The sequence below is a fragment of the Cyrtonyx montezumae genome, unplaced genomic scaffold, assembly GCF_038088225.1.
Source record: "Cyrtonyx montezumae isolate F1298 unplaced genomic scaffold, pur_monq_1.0 scaffold_20, whole genome shotgun sequence".
In the NCBI taxonomy this organism is placed as follows: Eukaryota; Metazoa; Chordata; class Aves; order Galliformes; family Odontophoridae; genus Cyrtonyx; species Cyrtonyx montezumae.
The window spans coordinates 879,620-896,670 of NW_027071937.1; the positions used below are offsets into that span (position 1 = coordinate 879,620).

General features: G+C 48.1%; 2 protein-coding genes across 5 annotated transcripts in view; one reads left to right on the plus strand and one right to left on the minus strand.

Annotated features, from left to right (window-relative positions):
* The window catches only part of SCAI (suppressor of cancer cell invasion), a 30,953-nt gene extending 16,125 nt beyond the window's left edge, over nucleotides 1-14,828 (minus strand). For 2 of the 4 annotated variants that reach the window (XM_065737301.1, XM_065737300.1), the window contains exons 1-4: nucleotides 14,684-14,828; nucleotides 14,535-14,579; nucleotides 5,522-5,653; nucleotides 350-445 (exon numbers count right to left, since the gene is read on the minus strand). In XM_065737301.1, the coding sequence (XP_065593373.1) occupies nucleotides 350-445; nucleotides 5,522-5,653; nucleotides 14,535-14,579; nucleotides 14,684-14,736 (326 nt within the window). In that variant the 5' untranslated portion in view covers nucleotides 14,737-14,828. Of the gene's footprint in view, nucleotides 1-349; nucleotides 446-5,521; nucleotides 5,969-7,272; nucleotides 7,615-14,534; nucleotides 14,580-14,683 lie in introns of those variants that run through there. The other 2 variants (XM_065737303.1, XM_065737302.1) reach the window with 2 other exon arrangements.
* A 469-nt stretch (nucleotides 14,829-15,297) lies between these two features.
* RPL35 (ribosomal protein L35) lies at nucleotides 15,298-16,574 on the plus strand. The gene is made up of 4 exons (XM_065737376.1): nucleotides 15,298-15,303; nucleotides 15,456-15,592; nucleotides 15,687-15,768; nucleotides 16,353-16,574. Exons 1-4 carry the CDS (start codon nucleotides 15,301-15,303, stop codon nucleotides 16,500-16,502), a joined length of 372 nt encoding a protein of 123 aa, XP_065593448.1. The 5' UTR covers nucleotides 15,298-15,300; the 3' UTR covers nucleotides 16,503-16,574.
* Nucleotides 16,575-17,051: the final 477 nt, after the last annotated feature.

Genomic DNA, 17,051 nt, shown 5'->3' on the forward strand with positions numbered 1-17,051 from the left:
GTGAAAGATCAGAGCCCACACTGCAGCAAGACACTTCACACCACTCCAGATGGGTTCTGCACTGCAGAAGCCGCCATCCCAGCTTTTCCTTGGCAATACGTTAAAGCAACATGCATTCAAGTGGAGCAAAAGGTTCTGTTCTACAAAAAACAAAAGTTGCACTGAAAACTCTCTAACATTTTAATTCATTAGACTGCGAGCAGTACAGGAAGTGACTATTCCCTCCCTTCATGCTTGAATAACACAATGAAATTTCAATCTTACTGGGGGCCCCTAGGCGTACCGTAATACCAGAGATTAAAGTTGCCTTTAAATTCATACAAGAGAGCTCCCTACAACGCTCCCTTACCGATGCTGCTGTTGAAACTTCCAGAGTTTGGTGTAAACATCAAACGTTCGCCCAAAATAGGATTGCCACTGCTTCTGCCCATACTGAGGTAAATCCCTGCAACAAGAGAGGTGATTTCATTGTTTTTATGTACAGAAAGCTAAAATGGACCCATAAAACACAATCGTTTGAAAAGAAACAAAAAACACCACAATAGAAAATACATATCTGGGAGTGAGCACAATAATCTAAAGGCAATTAGTTCATTTGGATTAATTTAGATTGATGATATTTCTTTCTACTGACTCAGGAAACCATCTTTTTTAATGGAGAAAGACTGCTCAATGTTTCAAAAGCAGCCCTATAAAAACATATGTAAATCAGCTGTCCAAGCATCAGCAGGCCAAGCAAGCAATGTAGATGCTCACAGCTAACATTCACTGGATCAGTTTACACCATCAGAGTAATATTTGTCACCCCTTAGCCCAGAGCTAGTGACAGTAGTGCCATAAAGAAGTTAAGTCACTTCCATTCTCCTTTCACAACATCATTTAATTTTGATGCTGTGATATATTTCCCCCAACCTTCACCCCACAGCTGTGATGTATCCTATGGATCTTAGCTTTAAAAATACGTGCTCTCACCCCCGGTAGAAGACCTTCATCTGAAAGCATCCTGAGCCTCAGAACAGACACAACCGAGGAGACTGAAGATTGTCAGTCTCACTGAATTCATGACGCTTACAAACCTATACTGAAGTCGACTCAAAGGAGGCATACAACCCAATGTAGAACTGGAATAGCTTTTTCATTGTGGCAAAGTATGTCATTTAATTCAAGAATTACTCATTCAGGGAATGCTCTCTCAAATCATCGTGCTGGTTAGCACCCCACACTGCACCTCACTCTTCAGCGGACCTGCCTGGGAAGGCTGCGCTTCCAACCCTGGGCTATCCAGGCTAAAGCAAAACACTGCATTTTGGAAACCATGCCATGAGCTCTGGAAGAGTAAAATGGGCAAAGCACTACGCCACAATTTCCAGAGCAATGCGCTAGTGTTTCTGCTAATTGGAACTGTTTTAACAGCAGCCAGGTTAGAAAAGGAAATTAACGTTCCTTTGCTCATCAGCCAACCGTACTTGCCACCCTTCCTCCCTCAAATACTGAGAAGTAGAAGTGTGCACAAATTATGAAATAAACAGCTGTTTGTGGATGATGTTTATGCATATATCCCTCACCAGTAAGCTGAAATGCTGTCTGTATCTCACCTGTCATCCTCCCTCGCACAACAGCCATCTCTCAGTTCTGCTCCTCCCCCTGAACAAGCCTAAGCATTCCTATGAAATCCTTTTCAACTCACTGCACTGCATTGGTTCGTAATATGAGAAACAGTGGCATTCTAAAAAGCCCCTGTTATGCAGCACACACGTGTTTGGCCATTGTTGTCCACAGTCACTGCTGGGTGTCCACACATATATCACTCCTGCTGCACACTTGCCTAATTGCAGTTGGCATAGCTGCACTGTGCCATGCGATCCCTGCACTCCCCAGGGAACAGGGAAGATCTCCATGGAAACAGACAGCCGTACTTGTTCGTTTGATAGTATTCTGACATGGCTGTAATAAAACTTCATTTATGACAATACATTACCATGGCTCCCTCACAGATTTTTGCAGACAGGCCCTGCCACTGTCACCACCCATTTTCCTTCCCGTTTGCTGTTTTGTGCTCTCATCATGCACGTTGCTCCCACGTACCACAAAACCTTGCTGTGAGAAAGCAGCCAGCATAAGCGAGTGAGGACATTTAGCACACAGCTTCTTTAATCAGCCCAGAGAATCTGCCTTACTGGGTGAGAACAGCAGTCCAAGGGAATTTCAAAGACTTGGTTGATTGCAGAGTGGATTATTAATAGAGCTTCTCCCACTGAAGCAGACAGGGAATATATGATCCAGAAGTAATTACATACCCAACTTGAGAGCAGAAGACCTACATTACAGCAACACATTCTGCTACTTCCAGACTCAGAGAAAGTTAATGGGGTAATATAGAGAGAAAAGGTTTCCTTTCATGTGCAACGTTACGTAGTAATCACAGGCTCTTGCCCCAGGAACCTAAGCAGTACTGGGATAATGGGGTTTCAACATAGCTTCCCCCTCACCCCTACTGACCCCCAAGGACAGTAAGCACACCAGTAACACAGTAACCTACCCCACCTGCTGCATGGGGACTGCTGAGTCACGTCCTGAACCACTGACTGAGCACCTGAAGGGAAGACATGGTCAGCCCTGGGAGCACAGGTGAAGGCAGTTCACCTGTGTGACTGGAAGGGGTGCAGCCAGGCTGCAGCCCTCTTAGTCCTCATTTAAGGGCTGACTGCCAACCAAGGAAGGATACCTTGATGGACATCTTTACTTTGGAGTTCTTTCTCTGTGAGCCCAGACCTTTGGAGACAGGTGAGCATTTGTTTTTCCTTCCTTGTGTAACATCTCCTTGTTTGCTCTGGTTCCTTTGCCTTTACACCTGCCTTCACTGTGCAAAGCCAGGTCCCTGCCAGCAAGAGACAGGGCTACAGCCTGCTGTAGCTAACAGGGCCTGTTGTTCCTAAATCAGCAGCATCTCATAAAACTAAGGTTTGATTTGCATCTTATTAGAAGCGTGACAGATGAGCAGTTAAATACTACCAGCTCTTTCCATGAAAGGAGAGTAGTCGTGATTCTCACAGCCTGCACTATGAGTAGCAAGACCTTATAATGTAGGAAAGGACAATACATGTGAAATGTCCTATTATTTAAGTTTCAAGCTTCTACAAAATCCCGAAAAATGTTAAGCGTTTTTTAGTATTGAAAAGAAAATCATAACTGCTGACAGTATGCCATAAGAAGCTGCTTCCTAATGTGCTTCCTCTCCTCAGTATTTTTCCAAGAGGAAAGCAAGTGGGAGTGGGGAAAAAAAGAGAGAAAAGAGAAACTGGCACATACTTCATTGACAGCTGTTTAGAACTTACAGCTCAGGGTGTTCAAAAACAAGCAGATAATAGATAAACTCTAACTTATTCTGGTAGGTACAGCCACAAAGGGATGGCAGTGTGAGCATCAAGTATGCTTTGGAGCAGTACCCTTGGCAGATCATCATATGTTTTCCTCAAATGCTGTATTTGGCATCTGTAGTGGGAAGAGAGGAAGGAAATGCTACTGAAACAAAGACGTGGCAGGCTGAGCCCTTGCATTTTTGGCGGCAGCAATAGCTAAGCAGCTGCCAACACAGCTATAGGCTCAGTTCCCTGTAGCTGAAGTGCCCAGAGGAGATTTCAGGAAGTCATTGCTCTCCTCTCCCTCCCCCATCACTTTTTTTCCCATGAAATGCATTTTATATCATGATTCTATGAAATTAGAGACAAGAGAGTGCCATAAAACACAGCAGTAAAGGCCATAATCATCTTCAAAACTGAAGGAGGCAGGCACACATCAGACTATTTATCATGCTAGAGGGAAAAGCAAGTAACTGGGCCAACAGTCAGTATCTTGCCACATCCCTTCCAGGTAGAACTACCCAGAAGAGAACAAGCACCAACAGAGAGGAGATGCCCAAAAACTGTAACCTTGCTTTACCCAGTCACTGCAGGCATAGGAATCTATGGCCCTGTAGGTAGAACCATGGTTAAGTTCAGTGCAAGAAATAACTACACAGACTACATCAAGTCACAGCAAGGACAGAGACATGTTCTTATTTCCACTCAACAGAGCTGGTTGCTGAGGTTGATCTCCTTTTTTTTTTTTTTATTGCCCAAATTCTACCCAAGGGTATTTTCCATCTTCTTTTCATCTATCTGGATAAGGTTTCATTTCGTCAAAATACCATGGATACACGTGGAAACTCTCTCTCACCTGAAAATCTGATAGAACCACAGATTCCCTCCAAAAATGAAAGCCAGAATGACTGCAGGTTTTCTGCCATCTCTGTGATCTATGCTCAAGCATCACACATTCAGACAAAAACAGTATTAATTTGTACTCTTCAGTGACTCAGGCTAAAATTTCATGCCAGCTGCATCAGAAAGCCAACGTAACGGCATAGAAGGCAGTTGAAAGCCTGGCCTCAAAATATCAGTCCTTTTGCACTACAGCCTGTTTCATAGTGTGCTGAATGCAATCACCACGAACACCTTGCCTCTACTTGCCCACTCACTATCCAGATTTTAGACCATAAACTGTTTTGGATTTGGTAATCAACTTTTAAAGCACATGAAAGACGTTATCAATTGTTTGTGGGGTGAGGAGGACATCTTTGCTAACCATCTGTGTTTGAATAACAGTAAGCTATACGGGCCCAAACATACAGTATTACTCAGAGACCAGTAAGAGTTTGAACTGCCAACAAGACATGAGCTAAAAGCACATTGCTTAAGAGACTCTACATCAAAGCTTGGAAATAAAATAGCTCTGGAATACCTGACCTTTAACTCGGCATACATTGACTTAAACAGGAAACCTCTATCACTGTTCCTAATGTGAACTATTCTCCTTTAGCTCCTCTTTCTCCTACTCCCTTTCTTATAGGTGCTGAGAAAACAGACTTACCTAGGTGTATTACAACTGCTTTACAGGTAATAGATCTTACCTCTCCCCACAGTGTAAACTAAACACCTGTTTCACCAGACACAGCCAATACAGACTAAGGTTTGGACACTGCTGTTTACCACTTTCTAAATTTCTTCCAAAAAAAAAAGATCCTCCTGCCACTTTTCCTCCCACGTAAGTCAGTCTTTCTCATCCTGGCACAGAGACAGGGGTGTTTCTGTGGTGCTGTCTTTTCCAGTTGCATGCAGCCTGTTCTTTACAGTAGTATTTGATCCTCAATCAGGTGTTTCTATCTCAGTGCTTCAAACACTAATTCTAGCAATTTCAGGGATTTGGCAGCTTTTAGCTTACTGCTAACTGACACGACTGGGACATTTAACTCATGTTTCTCACATCTCCTTCCCTACCATATCAGATGAAATGCATGAACCACTACTCCTACAGGCATTCTTACATATCTGGTCCAAAATGACCCGTACAGAAGTGCACACTACTCTCTCCTAAACAAACTTGCTGGTTTCAAGTTTGAAATGCCAGTTATACATTCAGTATCACACACTCAAGCACGTGTTCCAATGCTTTTCTGAAGGAATACTGTCAAGTATAGACTAACCTTAAGCCATTGAATAGCTGTTTAGATTTATCCAGTAAGTAGCAAAAATCCGTAACTGTTTTCCTCTCTGCTTGGGGAATATCATCTTCAGCTCCTCCTGATGACATGATTTCTTTTAGTGCAAACTCAGTCCTATGAAGAAGAAAACAGAATGTTATCAGTAATTGAGGGCTACTGTGAATTCATCCAGATTGCATGTGTGTTCCACAGGGATGGTGACAACAAGCATGCAACTCCCCCACAGGTTACTCTTCTTAAGACTCATTAAAAATAACAGCTGAGAACTAAAGCATGGGACTAATTACCACACAATGCACTAGATAGATAACAAAGCAAAAATGGCACAAGACTCATAAAATAAAGTAACTGAGGACTGTACTCACAAACACAAAACTGCCAATAAAAGGATATTAACATAAACAGCACTTGTGTTTCGTACCTAAACAAAGAAAACTCTCAGTGTGCCTTTCTGCAGAGGAGCTTGTTCCCTGCTGTATTCAGGCACTAGTCCTACTTCTGTTTACATTTCATTTTCCTCTGGAACTGTTGAAAACTGAAGTTTGCTTTCTGTTATTGTTGTAACATAGCAATTTTGGAGAAAATGGTAAAAAATGTATGTCTATATCTTGCTTCCTCTGTTTTCCCATGATTGTTTAGTTCCCTGGCTTGCACTGCCCACAGTTATACCTGCAAATCCATTTTTACTGTTACTGGGAACAAAAATCATATTGTACAGTAATCACTTAAACAAAAACCCTAAGATACAATGCAGATCATCCTATTGCTGAGTAAGAGAGGGACTATGAACACCTATAAAGGCAGCCTGGCTTTTACAATCTGACTTAAAACACGCATACACAGAAGATTTTCCTTTTTAACGCCCAAAAATAAGCTACATACATCTCAAAAGCAGCAACAAAACATATCTTAAAACTGCTGCCAGGTCTTTGGTTCCTCTGTGCTCTCAAAGAATTTTAGTGCAAGTTAACACAACCATAACTGGGCCAATGCAGAGCTTTTACTTTCAGCAACTTCTCTATCCAATCTGATAAGCACTTTTATTAAATAGCTGTTTCCAACTTGTGCAGAGGCTCTGTTTAGACCTTTTTAGCAAGAACAATTACTCCAAAGCCCCAGATCAAGCCAGAAAATGGCATAGCTAACTCCTTACAGTCAGTGGAAAGTATCTACTTTCATCAGTTGTAATGATAAATCTTCTCAACGACTAGGCAGGCTGAAGAGATACCTCAGAGTATTTCATTCCCATCAAAAGCAGGAGAATCAGCGGTTTCCTGCAGCTCTGGGGAGTTAGCAAGTATGTGCTGCCATGATTCCCCAGGTCAGACAAGATGCAGCACTCACCCTCTTGCTTTTAAACACCCACACGATCCTGCAGCACAGCATTACTGCAGGAGCGTGGGGTGCACTGCACAAAGTGCTTGCTGAAGAGTCCCAGAAAAACGTAGCAAGCATCTCTGCAGAAAACTGCAATACAGGTGCCAGGCCATGTGAGAGTTCAAAACATTACAAGACGTCAAAACCTGTTGGTATGAGTCCAGCAAAGCTGAACATAAATACTGTGAAGCACCAGCCTGCATCTGAAGTCTCTGAGCATTCATGGTCACACAGCATGGAACACACAACAGTAAAACTGAGCACCAACACAGGAAACTGAGGGGAACGGGGGGTTGACAAACAGAGGGCAGAGCAGCCAGGAGGTGATCCAGGAGTTGCAGGATGATGGACAGTACCCCAGGTCCCGTGCGCTCGGCAGCAAGCTTGAGCTAAATCCTGCGGCGAGGCCCTTGCTTCTGCAGCACTCCAGTGGGGTAGGTCAGACACTCTAGAGTAACTTCAGATACATTTTTAACAATTGAGGGATTTACGTAAATTACAAAGTACATTTCATGCAGTCAGTATACCACTCCCAACATTTAATTCAATGGTACAGTCCGTTTCATCTTATGCTACTCTAAATGACACTACTTATCTGCCACAACCACTGCCAACGCTGGACAACTGATTCTCTGTTGGCCCAGGAGCAGGCAAGTAAAACCAACTGCAATTCTCGTGTTAGAGTCCATCAGACCCTCTGCAAATAAGGCTGTTTATGCAATCAATAAAAGATAAGCCAGAGAATTCAGTGCCTGCTGCTCTAAAAGGTATCGGGAGACAGAAGAAAATTCTAGCAGAGAAACCATTAAAATCTAGGGAAGAGCAAAAAGTGAGAATGATTGAATTAAGGGGAAAAAAAAGACTTTTCAGATTGTAGGCAGTTAAGATGAACTTTGAAAGTTTGTGCCAAGTTCAGACAGTTCCTAATTATTTAGCACAATGCTAATTTGTGGGAGGTCAGAAGAAATGAGAAAAAAAAGCACCAAACTAAACCAGAGATCAGTCAGCTGAACATAAAACATTTTGGAGATTATTCAGCTTCATGATGTGACAATCAGTATGAGAAGCTGGGCCTAATCATGAAGCAAAGGGCCAAAGCACCTTTCCTGTTCACTGAAAAGTATGAGGAAAAGCAGGAGGAACAATCTGTCCTCTTGTCAGAGACTTCTGCTGCAGGGATCTAGGAAACAAACCACATCTCAGCACATTCTGACGCTGCAGACCCCTTGAAAAATTAGTATGCCATGGAGATATTCCACTACAGCATCCATTTTATTCCTCTATAAGCAGGTTCAGGAAAGAACAAATGCACATAGCAAACAAGCCACACATAGTATTAAGGCATCCAGAACCTTGAGATTACACGAAAAAGTGGTATTATAAGGCCGGGATTAGGAGTAGGAGGCAGAGAATGACACGAAGCATCACACAACCCCCAGCACTACCCCTAAATCTGCTTAAAATTCTAGCAGAGCATCCAACTTTATCCAAGTGGTCATCTTCACTTCACTGCAGCATGCAGGACAGAAGGGCTTTGCAGGCACCCCAGAGGATGCCAAGACTTTGCAGAGCAGTTGGAGCTGAAAGGCAACAGGAAGGCTTTATGGGAAATGGATGAAAGCTTCACAAAGCTAGCAAGTATTTCTTTTTAAGTTGTGTCACTTACATCACACACCCTTCCACTTTCCTGCGGTTTGCCATCTTTTGGCTATGGTTTTCCAGGCTTGGTTAGAAGGGAGAAAGACTGCTCAAGTGAAAGGCATGCACTCCCAACCAGCCTGGTACTTGGGCTCAAGCTTGCAAAGCAAGGCACGCTTTGTGAGGGGTGAAAGAATACCCTTGCTTAAATAAATCATGCTAACAATGAAAGCCAAGCACAGATACATTAAATAACTGTACTACATGCACATCTCCTCAGCCAGATGTATTACGCAGCCAGGATTACTTAGCCGGCAATTCTGCTGTCTGATAGAAGATGATGGTCACAGCTTATCCACTGATACTTACAAGGAGACAAAACCTTGATCCACATGAAAAATAGAGATCTCACAGCTGCATGGCACGCTGTATGGATGGAAGCTAGGAGCATATCACCTCTGTGCATGCAAAACAAGGGGAAGTTTCCTAGAGCTCTGTAAGCAGAGTTGGTTGGACACGGTCTCAGCCTCCTGATAGTCTTTGCTTTGCCCAGCCATGGCTCCTGCTCAGCATCAGAACCACAAGTCTCTGCCTTCCAGCCAACTGGGACAGCCTCACTGTATGAATATTAGGGGATAAAAGCTCTGAGTACCCATTAGCAGCGCTTTATCTACTTCACTTAAATGGTCAATTGAAAAACATGTTCCTCTCACTAGAGATCAACATTAGACATAGAACTCTCATCTTGTACTGCAAGAGGCAAGCAATCTCCTTTCACAGATGTTTGCTGCACATTTGCTCCATCCTTTAACAGAGGAATGGAAGTACATACTACTGAACGTAAGCAATGCGGAGCACTGACACTTCACACAAACAACCTGCCTTCCTTCAAACCAGAACTTAGAATTTCAGAGCTTTGTACTTCAAGCCATTACTTCCATAAGCAACTCTGATTTCCTAACCATAGGCATGAATAGATACTTGAGAAGCAGCCCCTCCGAAAAGCAGAACACATCACACGTGCAGCAGGTGACTTCATGCACTTTGCCAATACTATGCCTGTGGAGTTCCAGCCTCTCAGAGATAAAGTTTAGATGTTAAACGTTCACACTATGCAGATAAACAAATTTATTACTACCCGAAGAACTAATCAATGTGACCCAGTGAAGCTTCTCGGCTAAAATTAGAACAAGAATTCGTATTTTATTTCAAGCTCCAGTTGTTCTGATCACTGAGCTTTCAGCTCTGTCCCTTAAATAACCCACACACAACCTTCAGAACAAGACAGTGGATGCTGTCCTAACACAACCCAGGACAGCTGATGCTGGGAAGGGGAACAGGAGGGAAAGGAAAATAATCTCTTCTTTGGGAAAAGCACTGCTCTTCTATTTATCATCCACCCATCTGATGACAGCAAACTGAAAACCAAGCAGTGAAGGAGGATGGGTTGGCTGTGCTGATCAGCCTCTACCCTGGGCACCAGAGCTCGTATTTCTGTGACAGATGTAACACAAGGCAATACCTATCACACGAGCATCTCCTAAAATCTTGCTCATCTGGAGTATCATTGCATGCATCAAATACAAACAGCCTGGGACAGCAACACCCATCTAAATAAATAAATACCATACGGAGACGGAAATCTGTCCCTGCTTGTCCTCCACGCGCAGGGATCATCCAGGCCCCACCCCAGCAGCAGCCCTCCTAGATGCTCTCTGGGCAGGCTTGCTTTTACACAAGACACAGTACCACCACGGGATGTGAGTGTCCTGTTCCAATCACCTTCATGACACGGAACTTTTGCTTCTCTCCTTTATGTTCCTGCCACGGGCAATCTGTTCCACGCTTGTGCTCTCCGTGCCCTCTGTGATCCCTCTTTCGCTACAGTTCATGACCTCTCGTGTATAGGATGAAGGAAGGGCAAAGGCTAAAAATGCCCTCCCAGCTGGGCCTCTGCCCTCGCACTGACTTCACTCATTTGTGACCAAAGACGAGCTCAAGCTCAGAGTCAGGCTGAGGCAGAGCTTCTGGGCTATCAGAGCCCAGGGATCCCTAGAAGACGGTTCAGAAGGAATGTGGAAGAGGATGCACCTATTTCTTAATTCAAAGAGTGGCTCCGCAGCGATGCCTGCATGCCACCTACGTGGTGCTTAGCAGTGATTTGCTCTGTATGAAAGAGCAGTAGGGAAAAAAAGAACATCAGGCGAGCCTGCTCTTGGCAGGGGTGGGAGGGAAAAGGAGAAAGAGAAAAACACCATCAGCTGCTGAGGGCTGAGCTGTGTATTTACATTTCACAAGCTAAACGATTTAGAGGTTTATTTACAGACAATGTGCTTGGAGCAGCTAAAATGCCAGTTGTGTTTTATCTTGATTCTGTGGCAATGCACATAAGCCATAAGAGCACACGAAGGGTCTGCAAATGAGACACGAACCTCACACATCTGGAAACAGCCACAAACCTCTGTGGGAAGGGCGAAGGCTTTGGAAGCACAGGCACAAGGGTGGACACGCACTAGTTAAACTGAGTACCAAAATACAACCCAGGGGTTCAAAAGCAACCAACGACTCACAACAAAGCAGCGCATGCAGCAGGAATTGCCCAGCCCCATGTACTTTTCATAACCAAGACAACCCACAGCAAGGCACAGGGGGCCCCAGGTCCCTCTGGGCTGCCCCTCCATATTACAGCGAGGAGGGAGCTGCAGCCAGCTCCATTTTATGCACATTTGATGGCAGGATGCCAACACAACTGTTGACTGAGCCAAATCTGGGCCCCCTTGAGCTAAGCCATCACCTAGAGCACTGTGGAAAAGCACATGCCTCTTGCATCCACAGCGGCCAAGTTCCTGAAAAGCATCCGAGTTGCAAGATAAGTTGTTTTTTTTTTTTTTCCTTGACTCAGAAAAGGACCTATGAGTTAACTCTTTTATATACACGTCCAGTTCAAAACCGAAAGGTTGCTATACCATGTAACCTGTTGCTGCATGGTGCAGAGCACTAGGAGGCTTCCTTATTGAAAGGCCAGCCATGTGTTAGCCCACATGGCAGCTCGGGCCAGCATCTGAGCCCACGGGCAGCTGTCACCGCGCGCTCCAGCTCATCGTCGCTCGCAGCCAAGGTGCAGGCGGCTGCCTTCCAACAGGAACCTCATGCTGACCAAAGGGAACGCAGCACAAGTGAGGGAGCAGCCTTTTGGTCAGGTCAGCTCTCGCCCTCCTTCCAAACTGACTGTTGGCAGTGAGCTGCAGCAAGCACGGGCACTGTACGGAGAGCATCGCTGGGAATTTCTCCAGAGTAGAGACCGCTCCTGGACCGTTACCTGGCAGCAGAGAAATCCCTCTGCTGACTGCTGCTTTAATTATATAGAAAATCAGCTTCTGGTCTGTGTTCCATTATAGTAGTAGCAATAATTAAAAGTACTTCAAGCGAGGAGTCCTCTGAACCTGCTGTTCCATCCAGGCTTCTTGGCATCGCACACCTCCCTTCTTGACCGATATCCTCAGGGAACCAAGCCGACGGTTATCCTGTTCTGCTCCTGTTACAGGACTGCACTGCGCCCTCTCAGCACATGTAAGCTGCTAGGTAATATTTGTGTTGGCAACTGACTCGCATACCTCATGGAAGCAGACCTCCATCTGACCCTCCGTGCAGCTCCCACACGCAGCTCGGTGCGCTCCTTCAGACAGCATCCTGCTGCAACACGCCCTGCTCCACTCCTGCTCCCTCTGAAAGCTACAAATCCAGGAGAGCTGATGTGCTCCGAGGGAGCAGCCTGGCCACAACAGGCGAGCCTGCAGAATGTCTTCAGACAAATGTACTGAAGAAAATGAGTGCAGAAATTGCATGTAGGTGTCCTGGTTTTCTTCCTACAAAGCTCACTCTAACTAAACATTTCTGCAAAAACAACTATGACAGTTCTGTGAAAAAAAGACACCAAGACATAGATTTCTGCGATACAACTGGTGGCTGTATTTTGCCTTTTTCTTCTTCTTTTTTTTTTCTTTCCAAAAATACAGTCAAGCCTTACATATTTAGGCAGTAACATCACCTCAGAGAGCACTTTCACACCAGAACTCTTCCTTGTTGCCTAAATGACACCACTCATAGAAAAAACAAGCTACAGCAATGTGTCCAGACGATCCAGTTCATCTCCCATTTGCCCTTTATCAACAGCTCCGTTTAAAGGCAGCAGAGCCAAACCAGAACAAAGCGATGCAGAGAGTGCGAGGGCCGCAGTCAGCCCAGGGCTGCAGGCACTGCGCGGCGGAGGGAGAGCTCTGCTGCCCCATCCCCCACCCCAGCAAATCCATGCCTTCAGTGCAGCGTTATGGAAATGTATCTCAATGTGTAATGAATTCAGATTGTAAGATTTCCAGCATTCTGAATTGCCATTCATCATTTTTATTACTCCTTTCCACCAAATAATGCAGTAATACAGAAGCAACCAAGCTTTACATTCTTCCCACTGGTGAATACTTTCAGCATTTTATCTCTTGTACATTTAGATCCTCAGGTGAACTCATCAAACAAAGAACATGGAGCTGTATCATCCTTACATGTAAGGGCTTTCCCCAACTTGCCATCTCTGTAGGAAAAACTTCCAACATCCATAAGGGAAATGGATCATCGATTGAATTTTGACTGCGGATTGTACCTACATTTCAAAACAAAACAATGACAACAACTGTCTGTGGAGCACAGCCAAGTATTTCTTCTCTCCACATGGCTTCTGTGAATAGCTTTTATATTTCTGCAGCAAAGTACCCAGCCACCACATTTGAGTACGCTATCCGTATTATTCCAGCAGCCCAGACTGAATGGAGGACTATAGTCTTCTCATTCAGTGATTCACCATTTCTCTTAACGAGACATAACTCTGCTTATCAAAAAATCTTAGAAGAGATGACTTATCCATCTCCCAAACAATGCATCTTCTCCCCCCGTGAGATGATTTACAGCCAGGTGCCATGCTCCTCGCCTCTTCATCGCTCCCTCCACCGTCTGAGCACAGCCACAGCGGTTACGCAAGGAGGGTTCACCCCGGGTGACAGACAGCACCGCACCCGCCACCTTCCACAGCCACAGCCACAGCAGGACGGTCTCCCACCATTCCTAACGACTGCTACCGACACCGCAGCTTTGTTGCTCGCGGGAATGGTGGGAGAGCATATGCATGCTGGGAGATTCACTTCCACCAGCATTATCACCATCATATGGTCCAGCGGTGCTGCTTTGCATCAGCCTAGACACGACACCGAGAACCACGTATCGCCTTCGGACTGCTCTGGCAAAATCTGGCTTTTCTATGACAACGGCTTCATTCTGCAGGTCGGACTAGGATTACTTCGCTGAGATAAGCTCAGAGCCCTGTTATAACACTACAGAAGCATTAATTTAGACCGACAAAAACACATCCTACTCTGCGCGGTGAGAGATCGGGGCCAGACCTAAACCCCGACAGCTCGATCGCGGATGTCCGCTGCGGGGCAGCCTTCAGGCTCCGCGATCTCACAGCCCCGGAGCGGGGGCACGGCGGGACCCGCACGCAGCTCCCGGCCCCGAGGGCGCTCCGCACCACCTGTGGCCCCGAGCTGTGTCGGTACAGCACAGGAACGCGGCGCCGAGGAGCTGCCGCAGCGACTGCCACATGGGATCGGATCCACGACGGCTCCGCCGCGGGCGCGGACGGCTGGAGCGGAACCCGCGCTGCCCGGGGACGGAACCGCACCGCTGTGCCGCGGAGCGGCGGACGGCACGGGGACGGGGATGGAGACGGGGTCATAACAACTGCGATCGTTTTGCGGACCGAGGCCTAAACCCCAGCGGTGTGTCGTGTCGTGTCGTGTCGTGTCGTGTCGTGTCGTGGCTCTCCCCCGCCGAACGCAGACCGCGGCGCCCCACGGGGAGACGGTGATGGCGATGGAGATGGAGACGGCCGCGGCCCCACCGCCCGTCCCCGCCGCGCCCCGCAGCACCTCACCTGGGCGTCCGCTGGCGGCGGGGCTCCTCCGCCGGGCCGGGAGCTCTGCGGGGACGACACAGCGGTGAGGGGCGCGCCGCCGCCGGGCCTGCTCCGCGCCGCCCGCTCCTGCCCGCCCCGCCCCGCCCGCGCCGCTCCGCCCCCCGCACCTGGAGGCCGGGCCGGAGCGGGGCAGGCGCTGCCGGGCCGATCCTCTCACCATCCGCGCCGCCCCTGGCGAGGCCACCGGCGCCGCGGCCGCAGAGGCTCGGGCTGCGCGGAGCGCGGCTGCCGCCTCCCGCCGGTCCCGGCCGGCCTCGCCCCGCCCCCGCCCCTTCCCATTGGGCGAGCGGCCCCGGCCGGCGGCGACCCGCTCCTCTGATTGGCAGAGCGGGCCGTCGCTCCGAGCCGCCCCTCCCTCTCCGCCGCACCTCCACTCGGCGGGAGGCGGCCGGTGCGCGGCAGCGCCACCTCGCGGGGAGGCGGGGGAGGTTCGGTCACGCCGCATCTCGCCATCGCGCCCCGCCCGCCCTCACGTCCCCGCCGCTACCGGAGCGCGGCTGCCGCACCTCGGCCGGCGCCGCGACGGCGGCTCCGCGCTGACGGCGACCGCGCCGGCACGGAAGCGCCGCAGCCCCCGGCGGCCTCAGCCCCCGCCCCGCCACGGCCGGCCGCGCCCCCTCGGGGGTGTGTCGGCGCGCGGCCCCACCCCCTCCCCCGCCCATCCGTGGGCTCCGTCGGTGCCGCCCTTTCTCTTTTTCGCCCGGACCGCCACGCCGCCGCCATCATGGTGAGTGCTCCGGGGCCCCTCCGCCGCCATCCGCCGCCATCCGCGGGCCCTCGGCCGTCCCCTCCGCGGCACCGGGCTCGGGCGCGCCGCCTCGCGGGGTGAGGGCGGGGGGTGCGGCCGGGAGGGGCTGACGGACTGTTCGCCGCCCGCAGGCCAAGATCAAGGCCCGAGACCTGCGGGGGAAGAAGAAGGAGGAACTGCTGAAGCAGCTGGACGACCTCAAGGTGGAGCTGTCACAGCTGCGCGTGGCCAAAGTGACGGGCGGGGCCGCCTCCAAGCTGTCCAAAATGTGAGTGGGGGGAGCGGGGCCGCGCAGGTTGGTGGTCGCGGGCCTTGTTTGAAATCGCCGTCCCTCTGAGCCGCCCCGTTTTCATCCTTCGCAGCCGCGTGGTGCGTAAATCCATCGCCCGAGTGCTGACCGTTATCAATCAGACTCAGAAGGAGAACCTGCGGAAGTTCTACAAAGTAAGTCCGCCCTTGTGCTCTGCTGCTCCGTGTTGTCATGTGCAGTAACATTAGGTTCCTCCTGCAGCCCTGTAGATTCTTACTTATAAAGCTGAACCCTTAAGAGGAAACGATCTTTTAGCTTTCAAGTTTTTAGGCTTTTTTCATTCTGAAATGCTGCTGCGAGGCTCACCAGAACTCAGCTCAGTGGGAGCCTGCTGCAGCCTTCCTGCAAGGCACGGCCTGCTTCTGGAAGGAGCAGTTTCTGCAGTGCAGATACTCTGCTAACTGTTGGTCATATAGCAAGGGACCGAGGGATTCTTTCTCTCAAAACTTTTTGGTTACTTGCAAACATTACTTGGCTTTTCAAGAGGTATTGGGAATGGGGACCCTTAAGACCGATTCTTTACGTCTAATCTGAGTCAAAGTTAGTACACCTGGTTCAGAAGTTGGCATCAGCTCATGTTTTGCAGTAGACAGAAATTTCAGACAGCTGCAGGTAAAAGCTGCTGCAAGTCTGAGGCAGCTGGTCTGTCCGTATGCTCACACTTCTGATCCCAACATTGCAGTCTCTTGACCTCAGCTCTTGTGGGTTTTGAAAACAGGGCAAAAAGTACAAGCCTCTCGATCTGCGGCCGAAGAAGACTCGTGCCATGCGACGCAGGTTAAATAAGCACGAAGAAAACCTGAAGACCAAAAAGCAGCAGCGAAAAGAGCGTCTGTACCCTGTCCGGAAGTATGCCATCAAGGCATAGGAGAGCAGTGTACCAGAAGTTGTTAATTAACGTTGGCTGGGTACGTCTCATTAAATAGAACTTTGTTTGGAAGGTGTCAGTGGTGTTCTCTTGTGTGATGGTGAGATAAAGGTGTCATCTGCTTCATGGAGAGGAGCACCTCGTGGAGCTTTTAATGAGTTTACTAACATAATTTGTAGCTTAAGATTATTTTTCCTCTGAAGAGTGAGCAAATAAATACAGATTTCAGAACCTGGTTCAACATAATGTAAGGCAAAATAATGTGAGATTCATTTAAACTTGAAACTGCACGGATTGTTGACAGTACGTTGGTATTCATCGCTTAAGGAGCTCAAGAGCAAACGTTTCTGTCTGGTGCCAGTAAAGTGCTGCAGAGGTGAGCTGCTTTGCCAAAGGGCCTTAGTGGGCTTCCTTGAAACCAGAAGTTTCCCTCGTCACTTAGGAAGCTGAGGTGCTTTCAGACCTGGTTTTATGTGGGATCTGCTGTCCAGCACTCGTGATGCTGTGTAATGACAGCAGTACAGAGCAGTGTATTGCTGAACCTCAGAA

Coding starts and splice junctions, on each gene's coding strand:
- RPL35 (XM_065737376.1), top strand. Junction 15,593..15,686: donor GCCTCCAAGCTGTCCAAAAT/GTGAGTGGGGGG, acceptor CATCCTTCGCAG/CCGCGTGGTGCGTAAATCCA. Junction 15,769..16,352: donor ACCTGCGGAAGTTCTACAAA/GTAAGTCCGCCC, acceptor TTTTGAAAACAG/GGCAAAAAGTACAAGCCTCT.